The sequence below is a fragment of the Rhinatrema bivittatum genome, chromosome 10 (genome assembly GCF_901001135.1).
Source record: "Rhinatrema bivittatum chromosome 10, aRhiBiv1.1, whole genome shotgun sequence".
NCBI classification, from domain to species: domain Eukaryota; kingdom Metazoa; phylum Chordata; class Amphibia; order Gymnophiona; family Rhinatrematidae; genus Rhinatrema; species Rhinatrema bivittatum.
Window position 1 is genome coordinate 44,755,310 of NC_042624.1, and position 26,920 is coordinate 44,782,229.

General features: G+C 42.2%; 1 protein-coding gene across 2 annotated transcripts in view; it reads left to right on the forward strand.

Annotated features, from left to right (window-relative positions):
* Nucleotides 1-26,920, forward strand: part of LOC115099970 (uncharacterized oxidoreductase ZK1290.5-like) — a 299,743-nt gene that overhangs the window by 84,930 nt on the left and 187,893 nt on the right. For both annotated transcript variants that reach the window (XM_029618064.1, XM_029618065.1), the window contains exon 2: nt 17,975-18,223. In XM_029618064.1, coding sequence (XP_029473924.1) covers nt 17,975-18,223 — 249 coding nt within the window. The remainder of the gene's footprint in view (nt 1-17,974; nt 18,224-26,920) is intronic.

The window sequence follows — 26,920 nt, forward strand, 5'->3', positions numbered from 1 at the left end:
CTGTGCTATACACTGCTACTGTTTGAAGCCCATTGCAGGCAGGAAACAGTGGATTAAAAATTTAGCACCTACTGCTGATGCCAGCCTCCTTTAAATTTCAAAGATAGGTGTATTTATCAGATTATTCAGGATTTTGGATTTTATTGGATTTGAACACATTATTTGCACCTCATTTTTTGTTTTTGTATTTCAATAGTATTGAGATGTGTTTTACTCTCTTTGATTTTTCTTAGTCATTCCTCAACTTAAGCAACCCCTTCAACCTGTTCTGGTAAAGGTTCACCCTCTTCCCAAGAATCTTCGATTAATTCTTGTCTAATATTAGACACCTTTATCTGAAAATATTGTGTAAACCTATTGCATAAAGCTAAAGAAAGTTTCAATTTATAATGGGGTTTATAGTGGGAGGTCATGTGACCTAACAATGAAAACAATTCCCTTGACTGTTAGCTGATTGGTCAAGTCTTCTAATTGCTATTAATTTTTTAGCATTCTCAAAAGTGCTCAGACATAATTTGAATGGAGCTCTTTATAAGATCTAATTTTAGCTGTTCAAAAATATTATACTTTCCTTATTTCCTTTTTCATAGATTTCAGTTCCTCTGAATGACAAGATGCTTCCTATCTTAAAACACCTTGGTTTTAAGAAGTGCAGATCTATCCACTTTTGCTAATAACTTGTCCTCCAAATTTGCTGTTTCTGAAGCATCAGTATTCAGATAAATATATGGAACCATATTCAGCAGATCAATAAATTCAGGCACAGATGGAAACAGCACAGTAACTGTGAGAATAATCTTGACCTAATGTTACCCTAGCAGGACCCCAAAATCAAGCAAATTAATAAGCAAATGATCAGATCCTAGTACATGAGAAACAAAAACCCCTTCAAAGGTAAAATTGCATTTATGCCAATGAAAGAAAATAAAATCTGGATTTGACTCTTAACATGGATTGTAGAATTAACTGATAAAATATATCCCATAGATTCCATCCCATTTACGAAAAGCCCCACCATCTCCTGGACTAATTGGTTGACATAAACATTAGAGTCTGCCATAATAAGTAGATCTGGGAATTCAAGGGACAGTTCAGCAATGAACATCAGTAGATCATCAATTTAAGATCAATCCCTCCTTGGGGTTCGATAAACTAAGAGGATAGTTAGAATAATTGGGGCATCGATCTTAACTAAAAGCATGCCTAGCCCCTGAATTTGACATAAAGAGATTCTCTGACAGTCTTCCTTAAAACCAATAGCACACTACTACCCTTTTTATTCAGTCTAGAATCAAATTCAAAAAGGTCAGATGTACATATTACAATTAGCATTATAAATTTCCTGATCCAAGACTCAGATCCCAGTTAAATCTAAATTATCCACAATTAGGTCATACAATGTGACAATATATTTTTAGCTGATCAAGCATTAATCAGTGATCCCTGCAATTTCAAAGGTTCAGTATTAGATGGTATCAGTGACTTTTAACTATGGAAAATACCAAACTAAAATGTTCCTTAATTTATACAAATGTAGGTATCCTAGGTCAAGTTACAACAGTAATTGGTATTCATACAGCGTTACATGAATCTATATCTATATGAAGATATATTTAAGTGACATATTTTAAAATAATTTTGTCTCCAAAAATCAGTTACTTTTCCCTCTACCCAAAATAACCTCTATGGAGTTTCCTGCCATAAAACCACAAACTACAAATAAATTAAAATATAGTGTAAAATAAACAGTGCCAGATCTTAAAGCTAGCCCAAACTGCAAAAATATCCCAGGAAACATACTTAATACCACTAAAAATGGAAACTACCAAAATGAGTTGTTCCAACCCACCAGGCAGAAAAAAAAAAAAAGATTACATGCTTTACCAGTGAAGAATCAAGAATGTAGTACAATTTAATAAAATCAAAATCAACATACTTGCACACCAACTCTTATAGATATTACAAACATAAAACCACATATACCCAGCTCAGCACCCAGTCCCTTCCACCCCACCCAAACCTCCCAATCCCATCCCAAATACCCTTCAAAATAAACCGCCTATCCCATCCCTCACCATAGAAGCAATAACAGGCCAAACATAGTTAATAATACTTTATGACCCATCTATCCCCATATTTTTAATCTCCAACTTTAACAGTCTGGATAAAAAAAACACAGGTCTTAAGACCCTGTTTAAAAACACCATAATCTCAATTGGAATGCAAGTCCTTAGGCATTCTGTTCTACAAAAGAGATGCCACAGAAGAAAATGCTCTATTTCTCTTCTTACATAATCTCTTGCTTTTTTGACTGAAGAAACCATTAGATGTGTCTCGGTAGCTGATCTTAAAGTTGTTCCAGGAGCATGCAGCTTTAGACAGTCCTAGAGATATTTAGGAGCTTGTCCCAAAATTACTCTGTGTTAGTATTTTAAACTTCATTCAGTATTCCACTGGTAGACAATGGAGAGACCTCAACACAGAATAATATGATCTCTATATTTATTCCTAGATACCACCCTAGTTACCGCATTTAGGATCAACTGAAGTCTCAAGATTTTTAGTGGTAAGCCAAAGACTGGATTGCTATAATCTAGTCTAGTACTACTAATACTTAGTCCTGGGGGAATTCTGCGCTACTGCAGAGCGCAGAATTTGCGCCAATTTCCTCTGTGCAGAATTGCCATTTTCTGTGCAGAACTAGGCAGAGTTGGAGGAGGCCTCGGTGTGCCACGAGTGGAGCCCGTCCCACTCGCAACGAAGATGAAGGACCTGGCATGCCACAAGCAGAGCCCATCTCGCTCTGGCAAAGATGAAGGCTCCGGCATGCCACGAGTGGAGCCCGTCCTGCTCGGGCGAAGATGAAGGCTCCGGCGTGCCGCGAGTGGAGCCCATCCTGCTCGGGCGAAGATGAAGGCTCCAGCATGCTGCGAGTGGAGCCCGTCCTGCTCGGGCCAAGATGAAGGCTCCGGCGTGCCGCAAGCGGAGCCCATCCTGCTAGCAGTGAAGACTCCTGCATGCCGCGAGTGGAGCCCATCCTGCTCGGGCAAAGATGAAGGCTCCATATGCCGTGAGCGGAGCTCGTCCTGCTAGTGGCGAAGATGAAGGCCCCGGTGAGAGTGAGTGTGTGTCGAGGTAGGGGTGTGTGTGTGTGTAAGACTGTGAGCCTGGGGGGGTCGGATGAGAGAGAGCGCATATGTGAGGGTATGTGGGTGCCAGAGAGAGGGAGCCTATGTGAGAAGATTGTGAAGGAGTGTATATATGTGTGAGAGATTGTGAGCTGGTGTGTGTGAAAAAGGGATTGTGTGTATGTGAGGGTGCTTGTCTGTGAGAGAGGGAGCCTGTATGAAAGGATTGTGTATGTGTGAGAGAGCCTGTGTGAAGGGGAGTGTGAGAGAGAGTCATCGATAGCCTGTGTGAGGGTGTATGCGTGAGAGAGAAAGGGAGCCTGTGTGGATGTATGCAAGAGAGAGAGAGAGGGACCCTGTATAAGGGGATGCGTGTGTGTGAGAGAGAGAGGAGCCGATATGAGGGAATGTGTATGTGCACTAGAGGGAGCCTGTGTGTGTGTGTGTGTTTGAGAGAGAGTGACAGAGCCTGTGTGAGGGGCAGTACTGAGAGAGGGGTCAAACTGGGAGTGGAGATAGAGTGAAAGGGGATGAGCCTAAAGGGGGAGGGGAGAGATACTGGCAAATGGAGGAGTTGGGGCCTGAGAGGGCAAAGTGACCAGGTGAGTAGGGAGACTACTCTTACAGTAAACTAAGGAAATTCCACTCAAAATATTTAAAATTCTCCATCTTTAATAGCTTTTTTCTGTATTACATTTTAAATTAATTACTTAGACTATCATGTATATTATGTTATTTTGACCAATATAAAGTATGCAGAATTTTACAGAATTTTTAGTTTATGTGCAGAATTTTAATTTTTTTTCCCCAGAATTCCCCCAGCAGTAAATAATCTAATCAAGAAAATATAAAGGCTCAAACTTGATCCATAAAAGGGTGCATTTGATGAATAGCTTGCAAGTGGAAGAAAATGCTCTCAAGCTACTGCAAAACCACTCCTGAATTCTTTACCCTGTTTACCAGTGGTATTGCTACATCCTGTTTCATCACTGATAACTTCAGATCTTCCAGTGGAGAACTACCTCACTAACATTTCCCTTTTAGCTGGGTTAAGTACCAATCTGTTCTTAGCCATCCACTGTTGTATAGCTCTTGCTCCTAATGCCACAAATAATTGCACATCATTTCAGTGGCTTGGCTATGGGTGGGCATCAGTGGGCCATGGCCCACCCACTTTGGGCTCAGGCCCATTCAGTTGGGAGTTGAGCAGGTATGGATTAAGGGGCAGGTCAGTAAGATAGCTGAAAAGTGTCAGGTGGCATGCAATCAGGGCTTTTACTTTTTTTTTTTTCCCCAGGCACAGGTAATAGGTGTCGTGTTGTGCCACGCTGTCAAGATTCCCACCCCCTAGTGTTCAGAGTCTCCGCATGGCGGTGCTGGGTTGTGACGCGCTGGTGGGGTTCCCACTCCCTAGCCAGCGATTAGAGAACCCAGCTTAGCAGCACTTGCTGCCGCGTGGTGTCCTGCCAGCAGGATTCTCCTACCTTGCTGGCAGGAAGGAAGACCATCTAGGGGAAGAGGTGAGTCACATGGCGTTGTGACTGAGAGGGAAGGGGAGGAGATGAAAGTGACAGATGGAAAGGAGACTGCGTGATGAGTGTCTGAGAGGAAAGGGAGATAAGAGTGAAGGAAGGGGTGAATGACAGGGAAGGGCATTTGAGTGACCACTGGGGGGGAGGGGGGGGGGAGGGAAGATGGTGACCAGGGGAAGGGGGTTGAGTGTCTAAGAGAGAAGGGGCTGAGTGAGGGAGGTGAAGGGGGAGTGAGGGAGAAAGAGTGCAATATATAGATATATAGATAGATATATACCGTATGATGCGAGAATCTCTTCTACACTCTTCTCCCTCAATCGCCCTTCCCTTCCCTCTCACATATATCATTCAGTCTCTCTATATGTGTGTGTAATTTTTATATTTATCTATCTATCTATCTATCTATCTATCTATATATATATATATATATATATAAAATATGTGTGTGTGTGTTTAAATGGATTCAAGTTTGCTATGAGTGTAGCTCTGGTGATAAGACAAAGTTCAATGTGCTGAGAAGACACTAGAAGTTTATACATGGTTATGCTGAATTCATGCAAGCGGCTAATTAATGACTGGTGAAATTTGAGATACTGAATTGAAAAATCGATGCACAAAGAATCAGCAACATAAGGGATCGATTTCTCTTCACTAAATACAGTCCAGGGAACCATCGCAGGAATAGTTGTGAACCATTTATTCTCCTGAAGAAGCCTGCATGGCAAAACTGAGGCCTTTGTAGGTATTGAGTGAATACAGGACATAGAAAATTTGGACAGATTTCACAGGATATTGGAAAAACATTGGGGCAGAGTCAATATAAGTCACAGAAACATCTGTGGAATTATAAGAAATAACACAATGGGACTCTATACAGCACTTCTGTATAATATTTACAAAGTATCCTTTGCTTGTGGACTGTGGTTTAGTTGTATCTTTTTGAATGCTGGTGCCTTTTATGTGGTTTTTTATTTTTTTACAAAGTAACTTTTTGAAGTCCAGCCTTATTGAAATTGTTTCATTGAAAGCAATTTGTATACACTTTGGCAGTACTCATGCTATGAATGCATAACACTGAAGAGATTTTAGAAGTGGTGTGTGTGAGCAATGATTGATTAGGGTATGTAATCAATATGTTTGTGTTCTTGTGTCATTTTATCTTTTGAGATTTTTTGATGCTTTGATAGTTTGTAATAAAGCTTGCAATAAGTATTTTTCATATCAACTAAGATAGTGGTGGCATTACTTACCTTTATATAGGGTTTATTGTTGGATATTCTAATCTAGGTACCCATGTATTTTTTGTCGAAAGCCTAGTTCTAATATACTATATTTATCTATTTATTTATTTAAAAGTTTTTATACCACTTTTACAACGTTCGTCAGTAAAAATGGTTTACGGGTTAAAATAACATAATTAAAAATGACATAACGTAAAAAGAAAAACATAAGACTTATAGGCAGCGAAATAATAGTAACATAAACTTATACAGACATCGTGCCAGGAGACCCGAGAGTTATCAATATGGATATGGGTTAGTTCTATATAAGTGCTAAGGGGATTCTTAGATGACAATATTAAGTAGCAGCGAATGATTTAAAGGCTATTGAGAATAGGAATGTTTTAAGTTTTGTTTTTTTTTTTAATTCCTTATGAGAAGATATCTGCATTAGGTCATCAGGGATGGAATTCGAAATTGAAGGGCCAGTGACTGAAAAGGAACGCCGTCTGGTGATATCAAGCCTGGCTAATCGAACTGTCTGTACCTGCAATAGGTTTTTATGCAGAGATCGTAGGTTTCTGCTAGGTAGATAGATGTGAAGTTGAGTGCATAACCATGTAGATGAATCGTTAAATATCAAATTGTGTATAATTGAGAGAATTTTGTATTCTATATTGAATTGGGAACCAATGTAAAGAGTATAAGATAGGAAAAATATGTTCTTTTTCAAGAGGTACTGGTCAAGATGCGGGCAGCGGAGTTCTGAATTAGCTGTAGGGGACAAAGGGCATTGTCGTGTAGACCAAGTAAGAGCACATTACAGTAATCAAGTCCAGTAAAATATTAGATTGTAGTACAGTGCGAAAATCATCTGAGAAAAGTAGAGGACGAAGATGTTTTAGCATGTGAAGTTTGAAAAAGAAAATTTTCACTATTGTGGAGATGTAATGAGACATTGATTTCTGGAGTCTAGTATAACCCCAAGGTTGTGTGCTTTGAACACTATAGGAATCGATATACCATCTATATTGAGATGTGTTGGGCTGCAGGCAGAATGCGGAATTGTGGAGAGGTGGAGAATTTCAATTTTTGATGTGTTAAGTTTGAGACTGTTATGGGACAACCAGGTGTTAGTAGTTTTAATATATAAGCAGACAGTGGAAAGTGTTATGGACCAAGATGAGGAGTAGGGTATAAAGAACTGAATATTGTCTGCGTCTTGAATACCAAGACTGTTCAGTAGATAGCAAAGAGGTATCAGATAAATGTTAAAAAATAGTAGCAGAAAGGGAGGATCCTTGTGGTACACCCAAGGACATTGTGTACCAGTCAGAGGAATGGGGTCCAATATTTATTTGATAAGAACGATTAGTTAGGAAGGAATGAAACCAGTTTAAGACCGTATCTGTTAAACCAATAGATTGAAGTCGTGAGAGGAGGCTTTGATGGTCCAATGTATTGAAGGCAGCTGAGATGTCTAATAATACTAAGAAGTAATCAGTATTAGAATTGAAACCTCTAATTGTGGTATCAAAGGAAGATAGGTTTCGGTGCTATGGCCTTTGCGAAAACCATGTTGATTGGAATGGAGATCATTGTCATTTAAGTAGTTTGTGAGTCGATGCAAGACCACCGTTTCCATTAGCTTTGCTAGTGTAGTTTATGAGGCTATTGGATGTAGGTTGTTGAGATTTGTGATGTCTTCGTTTTTTTTCTTAGTGATTGGTAAAATAGATGTTTGTTTAAAATGTTTGGGACAGATCCTGGAGGTCAACGATTGGTTTACAAGTTAAGAACATAAGAAATTGCCATGCTGGGTCAAACCAAGGTTCCATCAAGCCCAGCATCCTGTTTCCAACGGAGGCCAAACGAGGCCACAAGAACCTGGCAATTATCCAAACACTAAGAAGATCCCACTAAGAAATATGACGAGTGAGATAATCAAATTTGCAGATGACACAAAATTGTTCAGAGTAGTTAAATCACAAGCAGATTGTGATAAATTGCAGGAAGACCTTGTGAGACTGGAAAATTGGGCACCCAAATGGCAGATGAAATTTAATGTGGATAAGTGCAAGGTGATGCATGTAGGGAAAAATAAACCATGCTATAATTACACAATGTTGGGTTCCATATTAGGTGCTACAACCCAAGAAAGAGATCTAGGTGTCATAGTGGATAACACATTGAAATCGTCAGTCCAGTGTGCTGCGGCAGTCAAAAAAGCAAACAGAATGTTGGGAATTATTAGAAAGGGAATGGTGAATAAAACGGAAAATGTCATAATGCCTCTGTATCGCTCCATGGTGAGACCGCACCTTGAATACTGTGTACAATTCTGGTCGCCGCATCTCAAAAAAGATATAATTGCGATGGAGAAGGTACAGAGAAGGGCTACCAAAATGATAAGGGGAATGGAACAGCTCCCCTATGAGGAAAGACTAAAGAGGGTTAGGACTTATCAGCTTGGAGAAGAGACGACTGAGGGGGATATGATAGAGATGTTTAAAATTATGAGAGGTCTAGAATGGGTAGATGTGAATCGGTTATTTACTCTTTCGGATAGTAGAAAGACTAGGGGGCACTCCATGAAGTTAGCATGGGGTACATTTAAAACTAATCGGAGAAAGTTCTTTTTTACTCAATGCACAATTAAACTCTGGAATTTGTTGCCAGAGGATGTGGTTAGTGCAGTTAGTATAGCTGTGTTTAAAAAAGGATTGGATAAGTTCTTGGAGGAGAAGTCCATTACCTGCTATTAAGTTCACTTAGAGAATAGCCACTGCCATTAGCAATGGTAACATGGAATAGACTTAGTTTTTGGGTACTTGCCAGGTTCTTATGGCCTGGATTGGCCTCCGTTGGAAACAGGATGCTAGGCTTGATGGACCCTTGATCTGACCCAGTATGGCATTTTCTTATGTTCTTATGTTCATGCTACTGATGCAATTAATAGCAGTGGCTATTCCCCAAGTAAACTTGATTAATAGCCGTTAATGGACTTCTCCAAGAACTTATCCAAACCTTTTTTGAACCCAGCTACACTAACTGCACTAACCACATCCTCTGGCAACAAATTCCAGAGCTTTATTGTGATTTGAGTGAAAACGAATTTTCTCCGATTAGTCTTAAATGTGCTACTTGCTAACTTCATGGAATGCCCCCCTAGTACTTGTATTATTCGAAAGTGTAAATTACAGAGTTCTACTCGTTCAAGACCTCTCATGATTTTAAAGACCCCTCAGCCATCTCTTCTCCAAGCTGAACAGCCCTAACCCCTTCAGCCTTTCCTCATAGGGGAGCTGTTCCATCCCCTTTATCATTTTGGTTGCCCTTCTCTGTACCTTCTCCATTGCAACTATATCTTTTTTGAGATGTGGCGACCAGAATTGTACACAGTATTCAAGGTGTGGTCTCACCATGGAGCGATATAGAGGCATTATGACATTTTCCGTTTTATTAACCATTCCTTTCCTAATAATTCCTAACATTCTGTTTGCTTTTTTGACTGCTGCAGCACACTGAGCCGACAATTTTAAAGTATTATCCACTATGATGCCTAGATCTTTTTCCTGGGTGGTAGCTCCTAATATAGAACCTAACGTCGTGTAACTACAGCAAGGGTTATTTTTCCCTATATGCAACACCTTGCACTTGTCCACATTAAATTTCATCTGCCATTTGGATGCCCAATCTTCCAGTCTTGTAAGGTCCTCCTGTAATGGAGGACAGGAGAACCTGTCAGGGTTCTTCAAGTCTGAATTTCAACATTGGTTTTGTGATTTCATAATGAGTAACCTTTGTAAAGAAACGTAATTCTACTTTATATACACTATGATAGCTGATTTGTTAAATGGATGTATACCTGTTGTATGGTTGCTATAGTATGAATGTGGTATGTGTCCATATTTCATGAAGTGATTTGTGTATACGTGTACTTGGTGGAATTTTGTCAACACATTTTTCTTGATTGTATGTATTTAAGTTTCATTTGTATATATTTATTTTTAGTTTTTATATACCAAAATTCCTGTATGAGATACAAATCAATCCGGTTTACATAGAACGGCAAATCGCCCGGGGCTTACCTGCCCGAACAAGGCTTTTTACATAAAACAGTAAACAGTGAGTCTCCAAAACTTTATATATAATGATTAAACAGTGAGTCTCAAAATAACAATTAATAATAATAATTACAATTAATAACAAATAATTAAACAGAAAAAAATGTAACTCACGTATATATATCTGTACCTATATCTATAATTATACAAATACCTGAGGTAAAGCAGCGCTACAAAAATGATTGCAAAAATAGTTATAAAAAACAAAGTTTTATTTTTATTAAAGAAATTTATAGAGAAATATACTATTGCACCTACAGCCCCAGGCAATTGTGTATATATATATATATATATATATATATATATATATATATGCGGAGAACGTTTGTGTGTGCTCTCCACTAGTCCATGACAATCTCAGCGTTACTGGAAATCAAAAGTTCCCAGGTATGAAGTGGTGGAAATTTTTTATCCTTATTAATTTTAATTATTGGGTGTTATTTGATTTGACTGCTATTTTTAAATATTTAATTGATTTTTGGGAAATGTTTAAAGTCTATTTTTTAATCCTTTTTATTTATTAGGTTTTCTGTTCATTTGTTTTGAAATATGTTTATTAGTATGATTTACTATTATGATTGATTTATATTTCTTGATTTTATTTTATAAGGAATGATCCTGTTTTTACATTATTGCACTGAATATAGTCTGGCTGAAAGGGGAGGGGCTTGGAAAGCAAGACTTGGGTACTGGGAGGGGAGAGGGGGCTGAGAATGAAGACTGCTGGGTACTGGAGGAAGTAGGAGACTGAGACTACTATTGCTTCTGTTTTTCTAGATGGAACGTGAGAATTTGATTTTTGTGTGTCATTTTGGGAAATGTGCATCTCAATATCTCTGTTTTTTATAGTACAGGGAAAATGCAACTGTTTATATTTCTTTGCTGTTAGACTGCAGAAATAGTCTGGCTTTTTGGGTTTCTTGTTCAGCGTTTGTCTCCAAGTTTCTATTTTTAATTTGTGATCAGTTCTGTATTTGGTGAGGGTGTGTTTGTGTTTTGCATGTGAGACCAAGGTGTTTTGCTAGCGTGTAGTTTGTCAGGATCTGTAGCTGTTCAGCCTGCTCTTTTTTTTTTTTCAATCTGTACCTTCATGTACAAATGTGTATTATATTTTAAGCAGTTAGTATATGCGAGCACAAGAGAGAGTTACTAGGTGGGCCTCCTATAGAGATATAAATACCTACCTAGGATGAGGGCATTATGGCTAGTGTGTCTCTCTCTCTGTCTTCCCCCCACCGTGGTTGTAGAAGGACCCAGGAGCTAAAAATGGCATCTGCGATAAAGCCCTATCGCACAGCTTAACGCTAATGAAAAAGGTGTAGTTAAAATACGCATTTAAAACTGAGAGATACGGCTTCACAAAATTGATAACCCTGCCCACTTGGTCACAAATCACGCCCCAAACTCCTCCCTTTTTTCTGATTACCATCGCACCATGCGCTATGGTGCTTTCGCAGGCGTTAAAGGGGATTAACACACGCAGAAACACCTTATAGCAAATTAATAAATGACCCTGTTAATCTTTTAATAAAAAAACAATTTCCTAGCATGTCGATATATGGATTCAGGTCTAGTGGGTTATGCACCTCTACCAGCAGATGGAGACAGAGCAAGCTGTCGTGACAGTATATAGTCCTGCCGTGACAGCCTGCCAGTATTCTCAGTTTCTAAGAGATGGTTGACATGCATTTCCCTCCTGGGGATTGCTTCAAAATTTAGAGGAGAATTAATAGGAGCTTTGAGTTGCCCTGCTCTCCTGCGGTGATAACTAATGGTCCCTCTCCCAGTTGAGAATTCCTGAGGTGATTTCTGTGGTCTCTCAGATGAGTGCCTTGGTCTAGTAGTTGGTTCTTCCACCAGCGTGGACTTAGCTGAGTTAAACAGCTGAAAGGCAGTGGATATAGGAAGCCGAGCACAGCGATGACGGTATATGTCCTCTCCCCTCACAGCTGGAGACCATCTCTGTACTCAGCCAGGAAGGGCTGAGCTCAGATAAGTTAAAAAAAAAAAAAAAAAAAAAGAGTAGAGGGGTTGTTGTAGGATTTCCTCCAGTCTCCATGCTTGGTGCGCCATTCCGACGTTTGTTCCTGCTCCTGTGGAGGTTAAGGGGTCTGGGCAGACTAGTGGGTTGAGCATCCCAGGGTGGGCTATGCCTCTCAATTAGGCTTCTTGCTGTGTGCCATGTGGTAGGCTACAGCGGTATTTTTGCACGCCTTTTTTCTGCGTGTTCGGCTGCACTCTGCAGGACTGTCGGTGTGTGCAAGTGCATCCGGCTGTGTGTCTGAATTTGTGTGCCCAGTTTCTTCTGGGTGCACTGCCTGTCCGCACATTCTGGAACATATTGGTTGTGCACCCAGGATTAGCATGGTGACGGTGCGCTTAAGTTTTGCAGCGCATAGCCTTGGGACCCCTAAATTTTGTGCACCTAAATTTTTTAGCGAGAATTCGGCTGGACATGTATCTTCAGTCGCCTGTTAAGCATACTGACCGACTAATGGCATGTGTGGTTAAGAAACCTAAGCACCTTTCCCTCTGTGCTGCCTGTCATATTCGGGCATCTCAGCCTGGAGTGCCCTCTAACTTGTGCCAGCGCTGCGTAGAAGCTCAGGGAGAATTATCTTCCTGTGATTTTACTAAGCTAGGTTCTTCCCAGCTTGATGAGGGCCTGGTTAAGGACATGTCAGGAGGCCTGACATTGGAACTCCCTTGACTGGTTCCTCAGCAGGAGATGGCAGCTCAGTGGATACCACATAAGTGCCTTCTGGTTTTGGCATGGATCCTTCTGCCTTTTTCTTGGGTGGAATTTTTTCAAGGATTGCAATCATTTCTTCAGGTGCAGTCTTCATCCCCATTTAATCCTGTCAGGTCAGATTCTCAGGCTGGCCTCTCCCTCTTCCATTACTGCACAGGAGTACACCTCATTTGACTGCAGGTACTCCTGATATGAATCCGGATGGCACTGATAAAGAAGCAGATCCTGATTGTCTGGAGGATGAGGACATTCCTCCAGGACTATGTTGCGGTTCTTTCATAGAGATGAACTGCTGGTTCTGATTTCTCAGATGTTGAAGATGCTGGGAGTTCCTGGGACAGATTCCATGTCTGAACCAAAGAAAAATCCCATTTTGGTTTCTTTGCATAAAGCATCTTGGTTTTTTCCCCCGTTATGGAGGCCATTCAAGAATTGATTGATCTTGAATGGGACTCCCCATAGGCAAATTTCAAAGGGAGGGACAAACGTTGGAAGGGTTGTACCCTCTAGATCCAGTGCTGAGAGAGCATCTGTGTTTTCTGAAAGTGGATGCACTTGTCTGTGGCGTCTCTAAACAGATGACTATCCCCGTGGAAGGAGGAGCGTCCTTGAAAGATGTGCATTATAGGAGGATTGAGGCAACCCTTAAGCAAGCATTTGAAGTAATGGCAATGAACATGCAGATAGCTTCTTGTTGTTCCGTGGTGGCTCGGTTTTGTTTGCTCCTCAGGAGATTGATGACTCTGGGATGAATTCCTGGGCAGTTATGGAACCTGCTGCTGCCTTTTTAGCAGATGTGGGCTGCGATTTGGTCCGCACTTTGGCCAGAAGAATGGCTTCGGTAATAGCGGCCAGGCATCAGTTGTGACTGAGAAATTGGTTGGCCAATGCAACCTCCAAAGCTAATCTTATGAAATTGCCCTTTAAAGGTTCACTCTTGTTTGGGAGCAAGTTGAAGAAACTGGCTGGTAAATGGGGTGAATCCCTGGTTCCTCGGTTACTGGAGGATAAGAAGCAGTCGTCGCGCCCCTGTGATATGAGGGGTTGTCTCTGGGGTTCCAAGTAGTTTTGTCCCTACAGAGGCGCAACCTTTCAGAAGACTCAGCCTTTTGGTAGGTCTCAGTCCTTTCGTCCCACACAGTCCAGGCAGGCTGCGGGCTTGGGTAGTGGTACCTCCTAAGCCTCCCAATGAAGGTTTGCTGACCTATCACTAGGAACAGGAGATAGGGAGACATTTCTTTGTCTTTTATCAGAGGTGGGTCGAAATCACATTGGATCAGTGGGTCCTGGAGATGATATGATAGGGATATGCGCTGGACTTTTAAAGAGTTCATCGGGACATGTTTATGGTGTCTCCCTGCCACTCCCTGCAGAAGAAGCAGGTAGTGAACTGTACACTGTCAAGGGTCCTCAGTCTGATGGCTGTGGTTCCAGTACCCATGTCTCAAGATAATACGGGTCGATATTCCATCTATTTCGTTGTGCCCAAGAAGGAAGGCTCCTTTTGTCCCATCCTGGATCTCAAAGGGGTCAACCATCATTTGCAGGTGGATTGCCGTTAGTTTCAGGTGCTGCCTTATGGTCTGGCTACGGCTCCTAGCACTTTTTCCAAGGTTATGGTGGTGGTGGCGGCGGCAGAGTTGAGAAAGGTTGGGATCCTGGTACACTCATATTTGGATGACTGGTTAATTCGGAAGAAAGCAGCCTAGTGACCCACAAGATGATCTCCCTGTTGCAGAAGCTCAGTTGGGTGGTGAACCTAGCCAAGAGCAGTCTTCAGTCATTTCAGTCGTCAGAGTATCTGGGTATTCAGTTCGACATGAAGCAGGGCAAAGTTTTCCTGCCAGAAGCTTGTATTCAGAAGTTGGTGATATAGGTGCATCTCCTGATGAACACCAGACAGTATGGTCCTATCTGTAGGTACTCTGATGGCAGCAACCCTGGAAGTGGTGTCATGGGCAAGACCACTTATGCGTCCTCTTCAGCGCTCCCTGCTGTCTTGTTGGAACCTGCAGTCAAAGGACTATTCAATTTGGATTCACCTGCTGATGGAAGTCTGCTCTCACCTCATGATGGTTGCAAGTGGATCATTTGAGAGAGAGAATCTCCCTGACATCGCTGGACTGATTGGTATCACAACAGATGCGAGCCTTCAGGGTTGGGGAGCTATCAGGAAGTAAGGGCGCTGGGATACAGAAGAGTCTCTTTGGAACATCAGTTGGCTGGAAGCCAGGGCGGTCCAGATGGCATGCTTGCAGTTCAGCGGCAGGCTGCAGGTCCGAGTGGTCCGGATAATGTCAGACAACGCAATGACTGTGGCTTACATCAATTGGCTAGGAAGAACCAAGAGCCAGCAAGTGTTGCAGGGGATAGACCAACTTATGGAATGGGCGGAAGTGCATCTTCAGGAGATCTCGGCCTTGCACATTGCAGGAAAAGACAATGTAAAAGCAGACTTTCTTAGCAGGGAGAATCTGGACCCAGGAGAATGGGTATTGTTGGGCGAGGCATTTCAACTGACAGTGGATGGCTGGGGCCTTCCATTTCTAGACCTGCTGGCGACTTCTTGCAATGCGAAGGTTCTTTGATTCGTCACAGGGAAGATCTGAAGTCCTCAGGTATCGATGCTCTCATGCAGATCTAGCCAGAGGACAAGCTGCTGTATGCCTTTCCACTGTGGCCCATGATGCGCAGACTAGTTTGGAGGGTCGAAGATCTCAGGGGGATGGTGCTTTTGGTGGCACTGGGTTGGCCCAGGAGACCATGGTATGCAGATCTGCGAAGGCTCCTGGTAGACCCCCCCCCCCCCCCACCTTCTGGAATTTGTTGCAGCAGAGACCTGTTGTTTACGAAGATCCAACTTGGTTTTGTCTTACAGTTTGGCCCTTGAGACCTCGCTTGCTGAAGCAAGGATATTCTACTGCGATGATTGCTACCTTTTTACGCGCATGAAAATTCTCCACTTCCTTAACATATGTGTGGGTTTGGCGAGTGTTTGATGCTTGGTGTGAAGTTTGAAGAGTGCTTCCTCATTCAATTAAGATCCTGCTCATTTTGGAATTTTTACAGGGTGGGTTAAATAAAGGGTTGGCCCTAATTCCTTGAAGGTACAGGTAGCAGCTCTTGCCTGATTCACAGGCCAGGTGAATGCTGAATCCTTATTGGCTCACCTGAATGTGGCCCATTTCTCGATTGGAGTGAAACATCTTTGTCATCCCTTGTGGTTACTGGTACCCTTGTGGAGTCTTAATCTGGTGTTTGATTTCTTGCCAGGCCCTATGTTTCGACCATTGTAGCCTTTCATTGCAGTTACTGACCTTGAAAACTGTGTGTTTGGTGGTGTGCATTGAATTTCTGAGCTGCAGGCCTTGTCTTGCTGGGAGCCATTCCTTTGGGTGACTCTAGGGCCGATCCACTTGCGTACTGTTCTTTCTTTTTTGCCTAAAATGGTCTTGGATTTTCACTTGAATCAGTCCATTTCCCTGCCATCCCTGGATAGGGGAAGAATATCACCTGTTGCTTCCTTTAGATGTCAAGAGACATGTCGTGAGGGGTCTGAAGCTTTCTAAACATTTCCGAAAGACAGATTACCTGTTTGTCTTTCATGGTGGAGGTAAATACGGCCAGCTGGCTTCGTGGGCTACAATAGCTAGCTGGATTAAGGAGGTAGTCAAAGCCACATATTTGGCTGCTGAAAAGCCGTTGCCTACTCAGGTTAGGGCTCATTCCACTAGGGCTCAGGCACTGTCATGGGCAGAGGTTAGATTGTTGTCTCTTGTCGACATTTGCCGAGCTGAGACGTGGTCCCCTTTACACATGTTTTCCAGTTATTATCATCTGGATTTGCAGGCCTGGGAGGACAAAGCCTTTGCATGTGCGGTCTTGATTGGGCCACGGGCAGCGTCTCACCCTATTTGGGAGTAACTTGGGTACATCCGACTGGACCTGAATCCATCTGTCTAGATGCTAGGCAGAGGCCCAAGTAGGGCAGCAGAGGCTGGAGATGACATCACACTGAAGAGGGCGGAGCCACCCATCAGTGTCAGAGAATTCAGGAGCTCTGGGGGTGGGGTGACTCAGATTAGGAGCAGTGCAGTTCTAACCCACCAAGGCCACAAAGTGCTTGTACGCCTGGGAAATCTGCAAATAAAGTTCTCGGTGTTGCGGAGGCGTAACTTCAGCAGCCTTAAGTGGGGCAGCAGAGGCTGGAGATGGTGCCACTCTGAAGGGGGCAGAGCAATTTCAAGACCTAGGGGAATCTGGGAGTAGCACATTGAGGCCTTATGGGAAATATAATTCTACATTTCCAGTGATTCAAATAACCCTTTGAACTACATGCCCCATGGTGCTTGGCAAACTATGCATTTTGGAAACCCAATTTGCATACCTTTCAGACAAGTAACCAACCAGCCAATTAATTATGATTCATACCACAATAAATGTATTGGGTGTGAAAAATATAAATCTTGTTTCCTTTTAGTATAAATGAAATTATTTAATTAGAAAATCTACTTTATACTGTAACTATAAAATGTATTGGTTTGTAGCCCTTTTATTATACAAGGAGTCACTAAAATATTTCATATACATTATGTTCATTTCTTATTCAGGTGTTTTTTTAAGTTTCCCTTTTTAAAATAGTGTTTTCCAGATTTGACATTTTACCCTATTACTCATTTTGTATATTATTTTAATGACTGGTGGTTCATTAGGCCACAATCAGCAGTCAATAATTGATACACGGAGTTTCCCTTACTGAAGCAAAAAACCTAGCTAATAGCTGCAGAAAAATGGTTGAATTAGGATAAGTTTGATACTTACGAGCAGTAGTGCCAGTTATCTGAGTGTTACCTTTTACTACTATAATAATCACTCTTTTTTTTTTTTTAATAAGTCATATATATTCTTGAATCACCATTCAAGAACATTCATAAGTTCTCTCATCTGTGTCCATGTTCTTGTAGGAGTCACTGTTTATAACCAATGGACTGTTTGCCAAAAAACTCGATATAAAGAGGATTTGTTGTGACAGGGAGAAGACTTCAGTTTTATGTCCAAGGTGTATTACAGAATGACCACTGTCACCACTTTATTATGAAATGTGTGTTTTTTAAAGGACAACAAATAATCCTGCCTGTGTTGCAGAAAGTTGCCTATAATTCTGCTGACCCCACAAAGAAAATAAGATCTGCCATGTATGTTCCGTTCTATCTAGGTACATCCCATGATGGCGGCTATTCCCATGAAGCAGTTGTGTTTGCTCTCCAGAAGTGTGGCATCCGTCATATTGACACAGCTAAACGATATGGCAACGAGTCACAGTTACAGAGGGCCATCATGGAAAGCGGGGTCAAACGACAGGATCTGTGGCTGACAACGAAACTCTGGTGTCGTGACTATGGCTATGAGAACACAAAACAGGCATGTCTGGAATCGTGCCAGCGGCTTGGGGTTGAGTACCTAGGTATGATTTGCTTGTATTTTTATTTTATTATATCAATAGTTCACTGTGATTTTTATTTTAGGTGTACATGACATGAATAAGTTTTCGGTGCGACACTGGTAAATTTTAACTGCAAAAAATTACAAACCTTTTGCACTGGTAAAAGCTAGGCATGATGATCATGTTTAGTAGATATTTAAAAGAAATGATACCTACATATGGTAGTTAAGTGCAGGGGAGTTTATTTATTTTTATATATTTATTTAAAAATATTTAAAACCTGCAGGGCTGGGTCTCTTGTGGTCTTTCACATCTGAAAAGCAAAAGGAGCCGTGCCAGTGCTAGGAGGAGTTACTGCGTTTCCCCTTTACTGCGTTTATTAAAGTTATCTGCATAAAGTTGTTTTGATTGCTTTTAGTGCTGTTCAGTGCTTCCTCTTTTCAGCTAATTCCTAGATCCTTTTTTCTTTCTTTGTCCCACTTCTCAAAGTGTGAGGCATTTTAAGTAAAAGGCATGCATCTTTGATTCTAGTCACACTGACAGCTTGTAAAACTGTTCCCCAAGCGCACTCTGGATGTGTTCTTGCCGGCTGATGTGTGTGATTCTCCAAGGCAACTCTGCAGGGAATTGGCAAAGCAGCTTCTCACTCAGAAGCGCCCTCTGAAACTGCTCAGAAACTGAATAACATTCGGAGCAAACAGTGAAAAACTTAGTCCTTTTTCTGCTAGTCCTAGTTTTTCTTTTCTTTTTTACTAATCCTAGTTTATTTCAGTTTATAAGCTGCTTTTCAATAGCTGTTCTCAGAGCTTTCCTTGTTGAAACTTTACAGTTTTGTGATTTATTTTTTTTTAACTTTTCTGCAGATGAATACATAAACTACAGAACCTGAAAACTTGTTAATGTTTCAGGCTTCCTCCTCCAAATTTGCAAAGTTTTGGGAGTGGGGGGGAATTACTTCTTTTTTTTTTTTTTTTTTTTTGGAGTGAGCTGCGAGTCCCTCTCTTAAAATTTCTAGAGCCAGAGCATTCCAAGGTCTTATCTTTTACACTGTGAAAGCCTACAGTTTTGATTTTCAGGAAACACAAATGGCGGCTGTGCATTTCATCTGACCTCTTTACAACCAGTCATAAGGGGAATTTTTCTCCAATTCTCACAGTTTTGAGAATTTTAAGTGCCTCTTTCTATCCTTCACATCTGACAAGCAAAAGGGGCTGTGCCAGTCTAACAATGATTTAAAGTGTGAGCAGGAGCAAGCAAGTAGTAAGAGCAATTTTATGCTCTTTACTGACAGAACAGGAACAAGTAAAACAGAAAGCAGAGGAAAAAGTGAGTAGAGTTTAGAATTAAAACAGCTGCTTGTATTGCCTGAAATTTTCTGCCATTAGGAGCGCTGTATTTTTTTTTTCTTCCATCCCTTTGGGCTTCCATGGGCTGAGGCTTCTGCATGGCTGTATTGCCAGGCGCCTGGCGGTTTCCTCCATTTATAACCCCCTCCATTTATAACCCCCTTCCAGTGACTGTCCACAGATTGTCACTCCCTTTGGAGCCCGCTGTGCATGTGATTGGTTTTAGTAATGACGGCAGAAAAAGCCCAAATGATCTATCCAGTCTTTCCTGCAAGCTGCTTATGGAAGTGACTGTGCCTCCTTGCAGGTTACCCTCAAGCCTTATGTTAAGGGTAGTAATATTAAAAATCAAAACCGAGCAACTGTTAAACCCACAAAGTTACTGCTAGCAACATTTTTACAGAGTGAGCAACCTTTCTGATAATTCATCCAGTACTGCTACTTGAATGTGCTTTGTTTTTGAACTTGGCCATAGAAGCGGTCCTGTGCTTTTTCCATCATGTCTGCGTATCAGTACCCCGGACCATAAAGTATTGGTTGTAAACTGAATGCAGTTCCCCTTTTCTCCCCCACCACCCCCAATCGAAGCAGAGAGTGATGCTGCAGTTGAGTTAAAATCACGAAGGCTAATTGGTTAAGGGTAGTAATCCCCATGCCAGCTGCTCTATGCTGGTTAGCCCCCTTCCACCCCTTTTCTTAATTTCCAAGTCTAGCCTTTAGGGATTCACAGTGTTTATCCCATGCCTTTTTGAATTTGTTTACTGCTTTTGTCTTCACCACCTCCTCCAGAAGAGCATTCCAGGCATCCACCACACTCTCTCCGTGAAGAAATAGTTCTTGATGTTGGTTCTAAGTTATCCCCCCTGAAGTTTATATTGTGATCCCTACTTCTATTGTTTGCTTTTCTCCGGAAAAGATTCAAGGAACATGTCATCATTAAAACCATTCAGGTGTCTGAAGATCAATATCATATCCCCCCTGCATCTCCTCTCTTCCAGGGTATATATATATGCAGATCATTCAGCCTCTCCTCAGAAGTCTTCTGATACAGACCCCACACCATTTTGGTCACCCTTCTCTGGACCCCACCTCCATCCTGTCTCTATCCTTTTTCAGATACGGACTCCAGAACTGAACACAGTACTGCAGGTGAGGCCTCACCAAGGACCCATACAAGGGGATTATGACCTCCTTTTTCTTACTTGTTATTCCTCTCTCTGTGCAGTCCAGCATTCTTCTGGCTTTAGCTATTGCCTTGTCACATTGCTTCACTGCCTTCAGATCGCTAGACACTATCACCCCAAGGTCCCTCTCCCAGTCCGTGCAAATTAGTCTTTCACCCCCAATCACATACAGCTCTTTTAGAATATTGCACCTCAGATGCATGACTCTGCACTTCTTGGCATTGAATCCCAGCTGACAAGTCTTCGACCACTCTTCAAGCTTTCGTAAATCACTTTTCATTCTCTCTACTCCTTCCGGTTTGTCTACTCTGTTGCAGATCTTAGTATCAGCAAACATACAAACGTTACCTTCTATCCCTTCCGCAATGTCACTCCCAAAGAACAACCTGTCCTAAAACCGCTCCCTGTGGCACTACACTTATCACTACTCTCTCTTGATAGTAGGTTCCATTTACCATTACACACTGTCTCCTGTCAGTCAACCAATTTGTAGTCCACGTCACCACATTGGCTCCTACTCCCAAGCTTGTCATTTTAATCATGAGCCTACTATGCGGGACTGTATCAAAAGCATTGCTGAAATCCAAGTAAATCACATCTACTGATCTTCCTTGGTCCAGTTCTCTAGTCTCTATTGTTCTTTTCATGTAAACTCCTTTGGGTCTCCCATTTTAGAAAGGGGCAGTGTATAAATCTAAACTAGAATAGAATACAGCATTTATCTATCATCACTTTTGCAATGTTTGTTCTGTTGCTGAAATTATTTTTAGAAAGCACGTTTATTCTGGAAAGGTTATATTAACTGAAATGTGAATTTTGTAAAACAGAATTATTTCAGCAAGACATCTAGCCTTGTTGTCCTTATAAGTGTAAGGTAGCAAAGCAAGGAAGCTTGAAAGGCTTAGGATGCTGCATTTTACAGGACTTAAAATTCCCAGGGTTGACAGAAGTCATCCTACCTAAGCTGCTCCAATTTCTTGGGAAGCATAGAAAGCAGCTGTGCATGTGGAAATGTGTGGAAAAGGCTGTTTGGGCTGAAGCGGAAGCAACTTTCGGTGATGGTATTACAAGCCCATTGCCTAGTCTTCCTTGTCTTGGAGGTTCTTAGTATTTGGCAAATTGTGAATTTGGTGAAATAGGGAATGTCACCATAGCGAACATGCTGTTGGTCCCTTCTTTCGGTAGTTGAATCACTGAACAGCAAAGTTAGCAGCTATAACCCCACCCACACATCCTTGGCATGGATTGTGTTCCATTTCTGATGCACAGTTCATGAAGGCTTCCTCAGAAATTACTTTCAGATTCATTACTGTTCTCCCAGCTGTGTTTGTACTGAAGGATTCTCCTTGCACTCTCCTGCAGTGTGGTGTGGGTCCATTTAAACTCAGGAGTTCCTCATGCAGTCTCCTGTTGTGACTTGTGATTCTGAGATCTTCATCCTTCTAGTTTTATTTATTTACTTGTGGTGGAATGTGTGCATCTCACAACGTATGTGTTTTATGGAAGATGCTATTGGTTTAGTGACTAGATCAGAAATGTAAATCAGAATTTCTGGAATGCATGAGTTGTAGTGCCTGTTCTGTCACTGTGACTTTGTGCAAGTTATCCAGTCTCTTCAGTATCATTTATCTTATCTGTCTGTCTCTAAATAGACATTGCCACACACGTTTGCATATATTTATAAATACATGTGTGTGTGTAAATACATTTATATATCTTGCAGTAGAACAGTGCTTTTCATACCAGTTCTCGAGGCACACCTAGGGGCCGATGCAATACAGTGCACTCAGCCGAGCGCACTGTATAACCTGCAGTCGGACACGGGTTGAATAGGTGCAAATGAATCCCCTAATGCAACAAGGGGATTAGCGCCTATTCAATGCGCTTCCTATGTGGAGAGTCTAATAGCGCTAATCACATGCAAATGCATGTGATTGAGGCTATTAGGATTCACTCCAGATGCAAAAAAAAAATGTGTCTAGGGCGCACATTTAGCACTCAGCAATTAACGCCTGCCTGGAGCAGGCATTAATTGCTGAGCGCTCCTTAAACCAAAAAAAAAGCAGAAAAAAATGCTTTTTTTGTACTGCCTCCTACTTAATATCGTTGCGTTTGTGAACTTGCCAGGTTCTTATGGCCTGGATTGGCCACTGCTGGAAACAGGATGCTGGGCTTGATGGACCCTTGGTCTGACCCAGCATGACAATTTCTTATGTTCTTATGATATTAAGTAGGAGGAAAAACAAAATTAAATAAAGTTAAAGAAAAATAGAAAAAAAAACCCCACTGGCAGTCGGGTGCAGGAAACAGATGCTCGAATGACAAGCGTCCGTTTCCTGAACCCCCTGGCTGTGCGGTGTTTAGGGAAACCAGCGATAAACTCGGCGTCTGTTTTCCTAACCGGCAGACCGCCAACGCCGATCAGGTTCTCGTTAGCAAGGAGGCGCTAGGGGCGCACAAGCAACCCTAGCGCCTCCTTACTAATGCAATCCCCTAATTTAAATATTGCTTGGCGCCCCCCTGGGGCACGTTAAGAAAGCAGGCGCTGACTGTTCAGCGCCCGCTTTCTGCGCATATTTATTGCATCGGCCTCCTAGTCGGTCAGGTATTCAGGCTATCTACAATGCATATGCAAGAGACAGATGTGCAAACAATGAAAGTAGTGCATGCACGTTAGAAACTACAGTTATTTTTCTATGGTCATGGCTAATTTTATATTTAAATGCCAAGTGGGACAAATGGATTCTGGAATTAATCTCAAGACTGATGATTAACTATTTGTAAACTAGTTAATTTTTAGAATGGGTGGGCATGGTTGAGGGCAAAGGAAGCAGAAAGCAGTTTAGGTCTATGACATGAAAAACTGGTCATGATCTGAAACCTGGGTGAAAGGAAGAGGAGAACTGGTGCTCCATGGCGCTGCACACCTTCAAATGGAAGAGGGCATGCCATGATGATGATGATGATGTCGTCTTCAGTACACAAGTACTGGCTCTCTAGCAAAATCAGTTTTTGATCATATTGAATAGTATAATGATAATGAAATCTATTTTCTCTTAGCGGGAGTGTGACATGCTTAGATTGTTTTAGGAATTAAATGCCTGGTGTTTCTCGTCAGCTTTGACAAGCCTCAGCACTGCAGCTTCTTTGTGATAGATCCATAATAATGGCAGTGGCAAAATAGGAAACATTTTCAAACATTTTAAACCCCTATTTCTCTTCAGAAATTAAATTCAAATCTGAACTAAAATGGGAAGGCCTAAAAATTTTGTTTAACTGCAACCAAATTATTAAATACCGTTTTTGCAATGCCTTTCAGATAAGTCATTTTCAGATCTGGTCTTTTCCCATAGACAGCAATGTTCAGATTTTGAAAGGTTGTTTTCGGGTGCATTTCACAGGTATATTGACTACAGAAATAGTAGACATACAATAGTCTGTGCTTGAAAAGTGTTTTTACAGTTTGTTCTGTTGATATTAAGAACATAAGAAGTTTCCATACTGGGTCAGAACGAGGGTCCATCAAGCCCAGCATCCTGTTTCCAACAGTGGCCAATCCAGGCTATAAGTACCTGGCAAGTACCCAAACACTAAATAGATCCCATGCTACTGATGCAATTAATAGCAGTGGCTATTCCTTAAGTCAACTTGACTAATAGCAGTTTATGGACTTCTCCTTCAGGAACTTGTCCAAACCCTTGACCATATTATAGCAAACTACACTACTACTGGACCAGACTACAGGAGAAGGGTACAGCACTTTCCAGACATGAAACATAAGAAATGCCATACTGGGTCAGATCAAAGATCCATCAAGCCCAGCATCCTGTCTGACAGTGTCCAATCCAGGTCACAAATACCCAGCAGGATTCCAAAGAATAGATCCAGTCCTTTTTTGCTCATAACCAGTGATAAATAGTGGCTTTCTCAATGTCACGGCTGTGAGCCCTTAGGCTGTGGCATGGTTGACGCAGCCTAGTAGGTGAACCTACTTGGCCCATGCTGACAGCTGGCAGACATGCTCTAGTGGGACCGGACAAGAGCTTCACCTGTACCAGCCCAGTTCCCTGTGGGTTGAGCCTTTGGGTTCTGGGTACCAAAAGGACTTAGGTGAGAGTCCCCTTAACAGTGCTTGGATAGAGAGAATCCAGAGGCAGGTTAAGGTCAGGGCTGGCAGCAAGCAGACAGTAACTGGATCCAGGCTGAGGATCAGGGCAAACAGTAAGTAGAGAGTGGTTGAGGTCCATAGCAGAGGTCAGTACCAGGCAGCAGACAAGAGAATGGTCAGGTCCGTAGCAGTATCAGGTGGCAGGCAAGAGAAACAGGACTCCAGAGAACATTGCAGGATGGGGTGGACCAGGCAAGACGGAGGAATAGACAAAGTGTAGACAAGACAGGGACCAGTCAGAGACAAGGCTAGGCAGGGCACGAATGAGACAGACATGGCTAGGAAGAGAGAAAAGAAAACATGAGAGTAATGCCTACTGCAGACTAGGCAGAGGACCTGTTGCTGAGGAAAGGACCAGGAGTGCAGCTGGGATTTAAATAATCAGCATCTCCAACATCATCAGGCAATGCCTCCAAGGACCTTCCCACCATAGAGCCTATAGAAGGGGCAGCGGTATGTGCGCACGCACTTATGGGAAGGCTCAGCGCGATCGAGGAGGCATGGTGGCATCCTGACGGCGTTTCTGGAGCCAATGGCATTGGGAATGAGTGCTGCTGGTTGCAGGCCTCCCCGCGACCAGCCAGGATGTAACACTCAAGTTTAAATGGCTAATAATTGTTTATGGATGTTTCCTCCAGGAACTTACCCAAATTGTTTTTAAACCCAGCTGTACTTTCACCACATCCTCTGGCAACAAATACCACAGTTTAATTGTGCATTGAATGAAAACACATTTTCTCCAATTTGCTGTAAGTGTGCTACCTATTAGCATTATGGCGTGTTCCCTGTTCATCTTTTCCACTCCATTCAAGATTTTACAGACCTCTTTCATATCTTCTTTCAGTCGTCTCTTCTTCAGGCTGAAGTATCATAACCTACTTAGCCTTTCCTCATAGGCGAGCTGTTCCATCCTTTTTATTATTTTGATTGCCCTTCTCTGTATATTTTCTAGTTCCACTATGCCTTTTTCATGATGGCTTGACTAGAACTGCACACAGGACTTGAGGTACAATCGCACCATGGATTGATACAAAGTCATTATGATATCCTCTGTTTTATTTTCTATTTCTTTTCTAGAAATACCCAACATTCTATTTGCTTTTTTGACCGCCCCATGCACTGAGCCAAGGATTTTAAAGTATTTAAAGTACTGTCCACAAGTTTACCTATAATTTATATTGTTCTCCAAGGACAAGCAGGATGTCATTCCTCACACGTGGGTGTTGTGATCTGATGGAGCCCACCATGGAAAAAACGTATGTCAGAGTTTCTAGAACGTTGATTTACCTCACTAGGCATGTCCAAGCATGCCATGATACCATTAGGATTGCCAGCTGTCTGGATTTTCTTTGGACCGTACAGAATTTTAAAGCAGTGTCCCGAAGCCAGACAGAAGGCTAAAATGTCTGGAAATTGTATGGATTTTAACCCTCCAGTCTGACTCAGCAGCTATTTTGGCACTCAGCAGCAGCAAACTTCTCCAAGCCTAGCCAGGAGCAGCTGGAAAATTGTCTCAGATTCTTTCGCCACCAGTGGTTCCCCTCCTGTCCATGACAAAACAGTAAGAGTCCCAGTGGGGCCATTGTGCCTGTTGCAACCGTCCCTTCCCGATGGCTTCACTCCGCCTACCTTTCTTTCTTTGCACCTCCTCTTGCTGTGGATGGATGCCTGGCTGTCGCGGCGTCTGCCTGCCGTCCTCTCTGGCGTCCCCGGACCGGCTTGGGCGCTGCCTCCCGCCATGCTCCGCTGGTACCTTAGGGCGCACGCGATGTGCGGCCCTCTTAATTCCTACTTGGCGCGAACCTCAGGGGCGTCCCCCTGTGATGACGTCACGCTGCCCGGATATTTAAAGCCTACGATGTTTGCTAGCCTTTGAGTTAGCAAGGGGGTATCTTACAGATGGGATTCGCTCTCCGTACCCAGCTACTCTGCCTCTCCAATTTTCCATTGGACTCTTAACGCTAACGGGGTATCCGCTCCTTGGGGGCCTCACTTGCTTTTCAGGTCGCTATCAGGAAAC